This window comes from Balaenoptera physalus (genome assembly GCF_965194825.1).
Source record: "Balaenoptera physalus genome assembly, chromosome: 10".
Classification (NCBI taxonomy): Eukaryota; Metazoa; Chordata; class Mammalia; order Artiodactyla; family Balaenopteridae; genus Balaenoptera; species Balaenoptera physalus.
The window spans coordinates 88607939-88620243 of record NC_138889.1 but is presented as its reverse complement, the minus strand read 5'-3'; the positions used below and the strand labels follow the sequence as shown (position 1 = coordinate 88620243).

At 45.9% G+C, this 12305-nt stretch overlaps 1 protein-coding gene and 2 long non-coding RNA genes across 5 annotated transcripts in view; 2 read left to right on the top strand and 1 right to left on the bottom strand.

Annotated features, from left to right (window-relative positions):
- The window catches only part of LOC309636906, a 382209-nt gene that overhangs the window by 131384 nt on the left and 238520 nt on the right, over positions 1-12305 (top strand). The gene's annotated exons all lie outside the window — the stretch shown is intronic.
- LOC309636924 lies at positions 8980-10832 on the bottom strand. The gene is made up of 2 exons (XR_014250322.1): positions 10702-10832; positions 8980-9984 (listed from the first exon to the last, which is right to left on the bottom strand). It is a non-coding gene; the product is annotated as an uncharacterized lncRNA (long non-coding RNA).
- FBXO3 (F-box protein 3) overlaps positions 10927-12305 on the top strand; it is a 32762-nt gene continuing 31383 nt past the window's right edge. For 2 of the 3 annotated variants that reach the window (XM_082410531.1, XM_082410532.1), the window contains exon 1: positions 10938-11070. In XM_082410531.1, coding sequence (XP_082266657.1) covers positions 10967-11070 — 104 coding nt within the window. In that variant the 5' untranslated portion in view covers positions 10938-10966. Of the gene's footprint in view, positions 11071-12305 lie in introns of all 3 variants that reach the window. The other variant, XM_082410533.1, reaches the window with a different exon arrangement.

Genomic DNA, 12305 nt, shown 5'->3' with positions numbered 1-12305 from the left:
TGGTTGACTTTTGTGTATGGTGTAAGATAGTGGTCTAGTTTCATTCTTTTGCATGTGGATATCTACTTTTCCCAAAACCATTTTTTGAAGAGACTATTATCCCTTATTGTATATTCTTAGTGCATTTGTTAAAATTAACTGACCATTAGTTAATTAACTAACGCATTAGTTTATTTCTGCACTCTCTATTCTGTTCCATTTATCTATGTGTCTGTTTTTATGCCAATACTATAATGTTTTGATTAATATAGTTTTGTAATATAATTTGAAATCAGGAAGTGTGATGCCTCCAGTTTTGTTCTTCTTTCTCAAGGTTGCTTTGGCTATTCAGGGCCTTTTATGGTTCCATACAAATTTTAGGATTGTTCTATTTTTGTGAAAAATGCCATTGAAATTTTAATAGGGATTGCATTGAGTCTGTAGATCACTTTGGGTAGTATGGATATTTTAACAATATTAATTCTTTCAATCCATGAACATGAACTATATTTCCATTTATTTGTGTCTTCTTCAATTTCTTTCATCAGTGTTTTATAGTTTTCAGGGTACAGATCTTTCACGTCCTCGATTAAATTTACTCTTAAGTATCTCATCTTTCTTGATGCTATTGTGAATGAGATTGTTTTCTTAATTTCTCTTTCTGATGGTTTGTTGTTAGTGTATAGAAATGCAACTGATTTTTGTATATTGATTTTGTATCCTGAAACTTTACTGAACTAACTTATTAGTTCTAACAGTTTTTTGGTGGAGTCTATAGTGTTTTCTACATATAATACCATGTCATCAGCAAACAGAGATAATTTTACTTCTTTTCTGATTTGGACGCTTTTTTTTTTTTCTTGACTAATTCTTCCTTGTGTTAATTATTTACCTCTTGTCTTTTCGCTTGTGGCTGCCCTTATGTATTCTATTCAGTGATGGTGGGCCTGTAAGACTGAAAATGACACTTCCCTGATGCTTCTGCAAGCTGGATTCCTGTTGGGCACTGCCTATTGGGAAGCATTGGCAGGAGACTGGATGGAAGGAGGGGCGGGGGAGTCTCTTGCTGTTTCCCAGCCCCTGCATGTCTCTCTCCGGAGGTCTTCAGGCACTCTGATCCCCAGCCCCAGGATGCCCTTTCAGGATCCAAATCACTAGCTGTGAAGTTGTCCTTGTCAAAGGTCCAATACCAATCAAGTGGTATCCTTTCGAGTAGGGTTGCCAGGACTCCTCTATGTGACATGTCTTGTGTTTAATGATTATGCTCTGCATTCTGTACTGACTTTGCCCCAATGCCTTCAATGCCCTCTAGACAGCTTTTCTTTTCCAATAAATTACCAAGTATCAGCAGTTAGAGTATTTTTTTGCTATAGTCATTGAAGCTTAAGTCACTTAAATGCAACATAGCTGAAAATCATACCTCCACAAATATAGTTATGGACAATCCCACATGGTCTTCTGTCCTGCAGGTTTGACTTAGGATAGACCAAAAAGGAGGTTTGAGAATTAAAATACTGATTCTTCTTATCATCAAGAAAGAAAAAGATTGTTCTTTGGTCAAAGTCCCAAGTCATGAACAAGAAACCACCATTAATTAGAGACAACCTGTGTTCTGAAAATCAACCAGTCAATGACAGCCTCACTCCAATAACCCACACTATGGAAAGTTAGCAAATCACAGATAGCCCCCAAACTTCTGAAATTGAGCCAGTCGGTGACAGCCAGTACACATCAGCACACCAGCTCACAATGCAATTGTTGAGCGCATTTTCTCATTACTGGACATTCAGTAGACGAAAGAACAAAATAAGCTGAATGTGACCACTGTAGAAACTATTTTACAATGTAAATGAAACAGACTGTAAATTCAAGGACTTATACATGCAAATTCTGCAACACAAAGAAACGTTAGGGAGACCCAAATCACCAGGGAAATATAATTAAAGAAACAGGTAGGTAACTTATGTAGTTATAATTTATTTCAGATAGAGAATGAATAATGTTTTAGTATAAATATGTCCCATGTGATATTTTTCTTTTATTTCAATGTGTATGCACATAAGCAATTAGAAATCATTCAAATTTAACTGGGTTTCCTGGTGGCCTTTTTTTTTCCTTTTTTTTTTGTTGTTGTTGAAGGTGGTGATGGTGGTGGTGGTGGTATGTGTGTATGTGTGCTAAATCTGGCGACTTCAAGACTCTGAGTATCTGCTGTGAGTTACCTGCTCTAATATGTTCGTGATAGGGACAGAGTAAAGGGCCAAAGTAGGTGATTAAATAGTTAATCCCACTAGGGGATTGTAAGTAAAAAAAAAAAACAAACAAACAAAAACCCTGTAAGTTAATGATCACTCAAGGAAGCAGGTTTGCTTAACTGCAAAACCAAGCAGGCTAGCTTAGCAACAAAACCATGCAACAAAAGCATGAGACATGCCCCCAAACAATAAAACAATGGTGGCATGAAATCCACATCCTGCCCAGTAAGCTCAGTAAATTAATAATCCCTAGGACATGATCTCTGCACACATAAAAATAATAATTTATGGAAAGGTGGCATTTCAAAGTGAAAGACCCTCATTGTACTAAAACCTGAAATAATTTTACCAGAGTGCCCTGACAGTCCTGGCTTAACCATGTAAGGACAAGAAAACTCCCCCACCTGATGAGGAGGAGCTAATAATGGAAATTTAATGTCTACTCAAAAAAAAAAAAAAGGTGGTCTTTTCCCCCTCCCCACTTTTCTTTTAATTATGAAACTGTAGCCCACTAAGTTCTTGGGGCACAGCACCCTCTCACCCACCCACTTGTAAGCCTCACAAGCATCCTAGCCTAATAAATCACTTCTTATCTACCACTTTGCCTCTCACTAAATTCTTTCTGAGCTAAAGCGTAAAACACCAGAGCTCCTCGATGCCCCCCCGAAACGCCACCTAGCGATTTCATTAGCACCAGCTGTGAGGTGACCCCTCTCAGAGATCTAGACGCCAGCTGCATGGGATCCCTCCCTTAGACATCTGATCATTCGCTCCTCAGGAGCCATCCTTCCAGCTCCTCTGTTCTAGAACCTCTTTTCCGTTTTGTTTCCAGAGCCCTGGGGTGGTAGCTGCTTCTGGCAGTCCTAATTTCTGGATCCCCTCAGTATTCTTTCCCTGCTCTTTCAGCCTTTCCACATTGTCTAACAATTCTTTGTGTTAAATTTCCACTTTTGAAATATGGAGCATGAATTCTTTTTCCCCAAAGTAACCTGATACATTCCTCAACTGTGTGTTATTCCATGATAAGGGGGTGGGGTGGAGAGAAGAGTGTCCTCTTCCCACTTACATTTTCCTCTGTGCCTGCTCCTTGACTCCCAGGTGCCCAGTTGCTCAGCCAAGGCAGAGAGTACTATGACAGTGTGCAACTTACAAATGGCCCAAGACAGCTGAACAGGCCAGGCTTGTAGAGACCACCAGGTCATCACTGGACAGACAGGCAGAGTGGGACAAGAACGCAAGCTTTTTCAGCAGCAGTAGCTTCTATTTGTGTCAAAAGAATTTCCAGTTGGGTATCCCCATCCTTTTGGTGGTTCCATTGGTGTAGTGGATTAGAGCATAGATTCAATGGGCTGCCATGGATAGACACAAAGCCCATATATGCCTCATCAGTCTTTTTAAGTAGCTTGTTTTCCTCTAGATTTTGTCACTTCATAACTATGTCCACAGGGGATGCCCCATATTGGTATGCCTCTATTAATTCAGTCTTTGGGTGGCCCAATGGCCTGACCAATTGCTAGGCCATTAGGGATGTTGTGTGTGTGACAGCCATGGAAATAGCTCGGATCTCCTGCTGCAGGTAGCATCATTAACTGACAACTCCAGTTTGATCCCCGCAACGCTTTTGCATCAAGGTCACACTTCCTCTGGGGAGCTCCCAGTCCAGGACTGACCATGATGGGGTGTTAGCGCAGGCCAGTCCTGTGGGTCTCTGGACTACTCTAGTGGGCAGCTTCGGCTCAAGGACTCTCCATCGGCCCGGCTGAGACATTCTCAGAGCTGCAGTCCAGTCTGAGATTCTTCCTTCCCAATCCTCTTTCCTCCACCTTCTCTTTTCCCAAGCATCAGAATTGCATCATGGTCTGAGGCTCTTTTTGCCTGTTCTCACTCCCTATTTTTTATCCCTCACAACCCCTACTCACAACCGCAGTGCATCTCTCATGAATCTAATCCTATCCCAGCATTTGTTTCTTGGAGGACCCTAATGGACACACGGCGCAAAGGTTTGTTTCTGTCCCTCTTGGGGCAGTGTGCCCTACAGCCAAGAATAGCATCTGAAGTTTAACCCATTGTTCAGCATGTCTAGGGCTGAACTCCACAATTTATGGCTGTGGCGTTCCATGGGATTTGCCCATCTCTGAAGCAAGCGATTTCATCAGTGAACCATGCTTCTTTGTCATATGGAAGTCCTGTTGGAGAGGTCCCCAGTGAGCCAGCTGCTTAGGTTTAACAGTAGGTGGGTCTCTCTGTGTCTAACGGGTGGGCAGCCACCTGTTCCTGACGTTGGCTGAGGTCTCAGGAAACAGGCTTGGGCCTTGACTGGAGGGACCATTTCTATATCACTACAGAACTTTCTGGGTATTCCAGTTCAGACGGTATAGGACTCAATGCAAGTTGAGAATGTCAGGTGGCAGAGTCATTTTCTTTTCAGTGACAGTCTCTTTTTCCAGAATAGGCTAGCTTCAGGCTTGGCAACAGAAGGAAGTCCTTGTAGACCTGGCTGATGAGAAAGTGGAGTCCCATTTCCACAGTCTACAACCTGCTTCGAGATTGAACACTGATATCTGTGATTCCATGGGTGGGAAGGAGATAGGAGAGGAGGCCTCCAGCACAGGTTTGCTTTACTGATGACTGGATCACTTTCCAGGCTTCTTGCCACATGTGCCCCCTCCCCACGTGTGGCTGTTTGTCTGGTATATAAAGGCTGTAGTGAAATTCCTTGGTACGGAGAGTGTTGTTTCCAAAATAGGCCAATCAGAGGTTGGGCCTCCATTCCCATGGCTAGTAGCCACATAGGAAGCACCCAAGAAGGTCCCATGAGTGACAGGATCATTTCTTCTTCTTCTTTTTTTTGCTTTTACAGATTTATTGAGGTATAGTTGATATATACCAAAAGTTTCACATATTTACTGTATACATTTTGAAGAGTTTGGACATATACATACCCCTGTGATACCATCACCATAATCAAGGTAATAAACATATCCATCACCTCCAAAAGTTTTTGAGCCCATCCATCTTTGGTCAACTTTTCCAAGATGGGACATGATGGAATGCATGAAGTACACTCAGTGCTTGTGTCTTCACTATAGTGGAATGTCTGGCCCCAAGCAGCAGTTCTCACCGTTTTATCCTGAGTTCAATCCACTGATGATGTACTGGGGAGTTTCTTGCAGTACTGCTTGCCTGGGTAGGTGAAGGCAAATGATATCAGTCAGGGTCTTACAACAAAACAGACAAAACTTTCAAAGGGACATTACTGAACAGAATTCAATGAGGAGATCACGTAAGAGGTATGAGCAGGATGAGGGAACCAATAAGGGATGGTGAGGTGCCCAGGGATTAGTAAACAGGGGGGAGATGTCTCCAAGCCTGAAACAGCAATGGGAAGGAATAGTGTTACCATAGCGGGACAAGCCAAAGACTTCAAAGAGGGCACCAAAAAGTTTGGTCTACACAGAGAAATACCCTAATTTCTCTTTTCTCCCCCCCTCCTCAGTTGCCGACCAATGCTTTCCATTGGCTGAACCCCACCAGAAGCCAGATGACAAGAGAACCCAGGTGAAGGAGGTCATAGAGATCAGCCTCCCAGGGCACAGAGATGAGCATAGGTCAGAGACTGAATTTTCCCTTCTTCCTGGAAAGTATCCCGCCACCCCACCAAAAAAAACACTGGCCCATCCAAGCCCACATACCAAGCATCACTAGTTCAGCCACTCTTATGATGTCTGTCAGGCACTATAGGAACAACAGTGGACAAACTGACCTGCATAAGCCTCAGAAGGACACAGTAAGACTCCAAACACTAGTGGCTTCCCCAGCCCTGCAGGCTATGAATTGGATGGCGTTATGTGGCTCCCTGACCTGTATAACATCTTGTATGAGAATACTGCATTTTTCTCTGTCCCTGGAAGGAGCTGTTGTTTCCATGATGCAATCTTGGTAAACTTTGGGATTACAGGCCATTCTTGGCCACACCTTCAGTATTCACCATATTAGAAGCCACCAATAGGGGACACTTTGCGTCCAGTAAGCAGGTCCATTCACCATGTGTCCAGAAAGTTCATATTAATTATACAGGTTGCAAGAAATCAAGAAGCATGTTCCAGACAAAACAAAACAACAGACATATGCTCAGCAAATTCAGGAATATTGAAAGTCTTGCCTACAGGAGGAGCAGGAGTCCCAGAACCTCGTTTGTATGACGGCTGGAACTGTGCGTTTAAATCTTACCTTCATTCCAGGCTTCTCATTAGCCATGGGTTTGTCTGTGTTTTTGTTCCACAGAAACAGTTAAATCCCTTCCAGATTTTTGCATCAACCCATCAGGCTGGATGCCCTTCTGAGCAGCACTGACAGCCCCTAACCTCCCTACCACCCTGTAATTTTATTCTTCTCCCTGCTTTCAGCCATGAAGCATAAGCATAGTCTTGAATTTTCCTGGGCTCTGCAGAGGCAGGCCCCCTTTTGACCAATCACCAGCAGCCTTGCAGCCCGGTTTTTCTTCTGGATGACGCACTTGTCTGGGGGAGCTGGTGTCTGGCAGTCCCATCCTGGTCCTCCCACCACGTCATCTGCCTCACCACAACTAGGAGAGCTGACACCAAGGCTTGCACGGTCCAGTCCCAGGCCTGCCCTACAACCTGCCAGGACCCCCTGAGAATCTCCTGAGAATGTATCCTGCCCCTGAGAGGCCCAATTGGTCAAGGCCCTTTCCCAAAACACTGAGCATGAGACAAAGTGGAGTCTGACCTTCGTGCAGCTGCTATTCATGGGCCCAGGACACACGCCACCAAGGCCACGCAGTGTCAACACACAATGTTCGGGGCAGGTCTACAAGCAGAGAAGGAGGAGAATGCATGTGAACTCCCACCCCACCCCACCTCCCTCCCCATCCCAATTCACAGCTTTCATTGTCCCACGGGGAGGCGCACCTAGGCTGGGCAGAAGAAGACTGGACACATCCCAGAGAGTGGTCAATAGAGAGGGACCCTAAACTATGGTGTTTTACACATGGGGGGCCCCCGGGCACCATTTACACCATTTAGCAAGCGCCTCTAAAGCTCAGTGTCTGCTGACTGTCTGTCCTGCTTGCCAGCAAACTCAGATCTGCTGATGCAGCTACTTGCTAAACCATGAAAACGAGGGAGAAAACAGACTGCAGGGCCATGCGGATTTGTCTCTCCCCGAGCAAACAGGTGTATCTCTCACCTTCTAAAGAGTAATTGCATCAAAGCAGGAACAGCACTGTGTCTTGATCCCTTCCAGTCCTGAGCCCAGACCCTTGCATGTGATAAGGTATGAATGAATGTCTGAGGGATTTACCAAAACAGCCAAAGGGAACCTTGAAGCTAAGGTGTAATCATGTGTAAGGAGGTAGGCATTGTGCACTAAAAACTGCTTGCCAGTGAAGGCGACGCTGGGCTTCTAAAGAGAACATGTGAAGTATATTTATTTCTCAGGCATTATCTCTATTCCTGAGAGAATAGAGAAATCTTTTTTTTTATGCCACACATGAACTCTTCTTTCAGAACCTTGTGCTTTCTGATCTACCATAGGAATATTAATGGCAAGCAAATTCTGTTTTGGTGAAATCCTTCCATGCCCTTTAGAGACTAGCTTCCAAAACAATTAGCAGACTCGGAGAAACTGTTTCTCCCACCAAGGCACAAAGGCTATGGAGCCCTCAACCTCAACCTTAGCCCAGGGGACCCAAATAGCCAAGTCTCGGCGTCCTCTTCCTACCCCTTTCCAGCCATGATTAGGGGTATGGGGGATGGTAACAGGAAGCCACAGCCCAGGAAAGGGCTGTCCTGGGTCCTGCTCAGCTACATTGCGCCCCCAACTTCCTCTACCTGCTTCCTACCATGTTGGGAAGAGAAATGGAGCCTGGGCTGGGACCACTTCCCCAGGGAGGTATGGGCTGTCACAGCAGGGGCCAGGTGTCACTCCCCAAGGATGGCAAGAGCTCTGAGCCCTGCCACATGGGAGAAGCAAGTCCCCTGCCTGAGCACCCCCTCCTGGCCTTATAGGAAAAAAATAACCATTTGAAAAGACATAAAAACATATATTTAAATGCACATATTTTTCCTTTTGCCTTAGGCTCCAATATGGCTTGCATAGCACTGTGGGATCCCGTTTTTGTTTAAGATTTTGTTCATCATGGGTTTTTGCATTAATTTTTTAAAAGTATTTTATTAAAATATTAACATCATCTTGATTACTGAAGGGTTTTTTGGTACTCCCTTAAATTTTGTGCCCCAGGTGAGCGTAAATCTTGCCTCACCTTAATCCTGGCCATGACAGATTAACTTCACACTTCTGGTCTTCTCATTAGGTCATAACTGGACCAAGTCCAAAGGGAAGGAAAATGCAATAAGATAGCAGAAGCAAATGCAGTCTACTTGAAACTCCTACCAGTTTTTGGATTTAAAACAAGTAAAGTAGCCCATCTGAGGGAGAAATAGAGACAAACATGAATTAGAATCAAATGCCTTTATAAGCATTTACCTGTATCAACAGGCAAGCTTCCCTTGTAAACAGAAATGACAGTTCTGTCTTCATCCATTCAACCTGAACATAAACTTTCTACTTGTTGTAGAAAGGCCTTGGGGTTACAAGGATGAAAAAGACAGAGTTTACAGCCTGGTGAGAGAGACAAACAGGGAACAACTGACCTGAATCCAGTTCAATTAATGCTCTAAATATGTGCATAAATAGTTTGGAAACACAGAGATGTAAGCAGAGGGTTTTGTTTTGTTTTAGTTTTTGGTTTTTGCTGGGTGGCTCTCATTTTACCTGTGGGATTTTAGTTTATGAAGGTGACTGAGTGACGACATGGCAAGATCAATGCCATTGAAAGAAAATTTTTATTACATTTTCCTAGAGAAAGGGGCACATGACACTGTGAAGGTTCCCAGTGGAAGCATCAGGTTTGGGTCAGGAGGCAGAAGCAGGAGCAAGAGGCAAATTTAGGCCAGAGCCTTTATTGGAGTTTGCACTGGGCAGGGCAGAGTAAACAGTTTGGGATTGGCTAATTTGAACAATAAATGGTGGGCTTTGGGCTATAGAGGTGTTCTCTCATTGCCTGTTACCTAGCCCTGAGACAATTTAGGGCAGGGGAAATAGTGGCTCGGTGCGTGACAGTTAGATAAAGGGGGTGGTTGGCTTGCATATGAGAGGTGTGTCCATGTTAAGTTGTTTGCTATCTTTAGGAACTAGCTAGCCCTGGGGGGAGGGGGAGTAGTCTCTCCCCAGCCAGCAGGATTTTTAGGATGTCAAAACATCATAAGACACAGAAAATAAAAAATGTAATTAATACAGTGGTGGGGGGGAGGAGAGGGGTTATAAGATTAGACAAAACCATAATTATAAAGCATTAATGGCATGGTGAATTGAGGAAATGGAGTGTTTTATTGTTGGGGGTGGATGGGATGGGAGGGGTAGAATCATTTCCACTTTTCCAAATAGTTAGGAGAAAACTTTCTCCAGAATGTGGAAGAGTTTGGAAAACTTAGTGATGGATGTATACTTAGGCTTGGGAAATTAACATTTATTGACTGACTAGCCAGGCACTTTACACAAATCTTTATCAGCATCCATAAACCACTTTAGGGAATGGTTGATTTTTAGAGTAAACAAGCTCATAGAACTTAGGTATAGTTAACTAGTCCACCATCTCACTTCTAGTAAATAACAGATGTGTGAAGTTCGAGTCTGACCGGACTCCCCACAGCTGCTTACACCACATTGCCTTTGGAAAGAAACGGAAAAGAAGAAATCTGATAAGTAATGTATTCCTTAGCTCACAATCCATGACACGACTTCCACCCCATTTTAATACCATCTTGTCTAAGCTGAAGCGTGGCCATCATGTGCCTCAATCAAGCCCAGCCGAGTCTCAACCCATCCCTTCACACTGGAAGTACTTAACCCTCCGAGATTAAATCTTGCCAAAAAAAAAAACCACTCCATTTAATATACGCTTTGCATTGCCCTAATAGGCTGAAAAATAACCGTGACAACCGAATTGAGAGCGGCTGACCGTTAGATTCAGACCCCATGCACCGTTTCCTTGGGAGGGCGTTAAAATTATGCCCTCGACGACCATTTCCCTAGTTTGGAAGAAGAGCCTCTAGTTGATTCCCAACTCTGCCCACTACAGAGCGGAAAAGGTTCCTGCTCTGTGCAAGGGACACGCCGGGCGAGGGAAGCTGAAGGGAGAGACGAGGAATTTCTAGGTCGGAAAACGAAGAGAAGCGATGGATTTGGGGGCCAAGGGCAGAGAGAGAACTTACTGTGAGATTTGGGGGTACGCTTCGAGGATACCGGATGTAAAATTTCGCATGAGGGGCTGGAGTGACCCAAGCAGATTTAGTAATAAAGGCTCATAGGGGTCCGGGCTGGGCAAGTTTAGGGACCGGAATGGGAGGAGAGAGACCGGGAGATCTAAGGGTGAGCGTGTGGGCACCTGGCAGAGCTCGCACAGCTTGGCTGAAGAGGTTCCCGAGACGCAGACGGACGCCACCGCGCGGGCCCTAGACCTGCAGGGCGGTGGGCGGAGCCTTCCAGGGAGCCGCCCATCGGCCTCCCCGTGGGCGGGGCCATCCTGTCGGTTACACAACAAACCTGTGCGATCGGCTAGGGAATGGCGAGGGCGGTGGCGGAGGGGGCGGGCCCGGGGCGGGCCCGGGGCGGGCCCGGGGCGGGGCCAGGCCTGCACTGGGCCAGGCAAGATGGCGGCCGTGGAGACAGAGTCGGCGCCCCTGACCCTAGAATCGCTGCCCACCGATCCCCTGCTCCTTATCTTATCCTTCCTGGACTACCGGGACCTAATCAAGTAATGGGACGATGCGCATGGCAGGGGTGGGGTCATGGGTGGGGGAGGAGGCGTAAGGCAAGAGGGACGGAGGCCCGGCTCGCCGACAGGACCTGGACTCCCGTGACAGCCAGGAGGTGACGCCAGGGCCGCCCTGATCCTGCAGAGCCACCCGGGGGCAGGGGCGAGACCGGGGCGGAAAGGGCCCCGCCTTGAGGTTTTCCTCCCGTCCCGGGCCCAGGCCTGAGGAGTGACAACAGCTCTCTCTCCCAGGCCTTGGCGAGGCCCAGTTGGAAGGGGGGCGAACTGCTCCCCGCTGCCGCCGCGCGGACCCCAGCGCCCGGCACCTCCCGGCCCCCGTGGTCTTTGCCTGCTAAGGGCAGCCCTGGCCGCTTTGGAAAAGTCCCTGTCCGGGCCGAGCGCTCTTCTCTGCCTGGGCCGGGAGCCTGCAGAGTCAGGCGCCAAAGTGGGCAGGTGGGACGCCGGAGAGGAGCCAGGCGACCCCCTGACCCCTGGGTGCGACTTATGCGGCAACGTAATATCTGGCAGGGCTCACTTTCGGACTTCTGTGCTAGATAATTGTTTCGCTTTCAGCCTTCCTTCTCACGGTTGCATGTTGGATTTTGTGTTTTGGTACTGACTTCCGGTGGTGCGGTACAGGTGACCATCTTCCCTCCTGTATGCTTTGGGTTTCCCAAGTTACCGGCATCTGTTCCAAAAATAAACACCGGTTGCTGGTAGGGGTGGTTAAATGCCCAGTTCCTTCAGCGCTTGGGACCGTCTGGGATGGTGGAAGAAATGGCGCTGTTTACACCCTTGACAGCTGGTGGCATGGGTCTTTCTTGTGCCACCACATGTATTTGCAAAGGAGGCAGAATCGCCCTCTTAAGGATAGGTAGGCGAGATTCATTTTGTTTTGTTTTGTTTTTTGGATTAACCATTGGATTTTAGTCGTTTGCTGATTGTACCCTGTGTTGTCAGGGATCCTTTTAGAAATACAGCCTTCTTGAAGTTACTGGTAGCTGTTGGTTGGTCTAGCTAAGTGGTGACAGAGGGATAATTCCAGTTTCTGGCTGCTATCTATATTAGTACCTGTAACACTTTAATTTTTCTAGAAAACAAATTTTTCTCTACTCAGGCTTGTAATAAAGTTTATCTTTTTCTTTCGAAAAGACTGTTACAGTTGCAAACTATTTTCATCTGAAATACTCTGTTGCTATAGACTTTTAGAAATCTAACACATACACACACGCTTT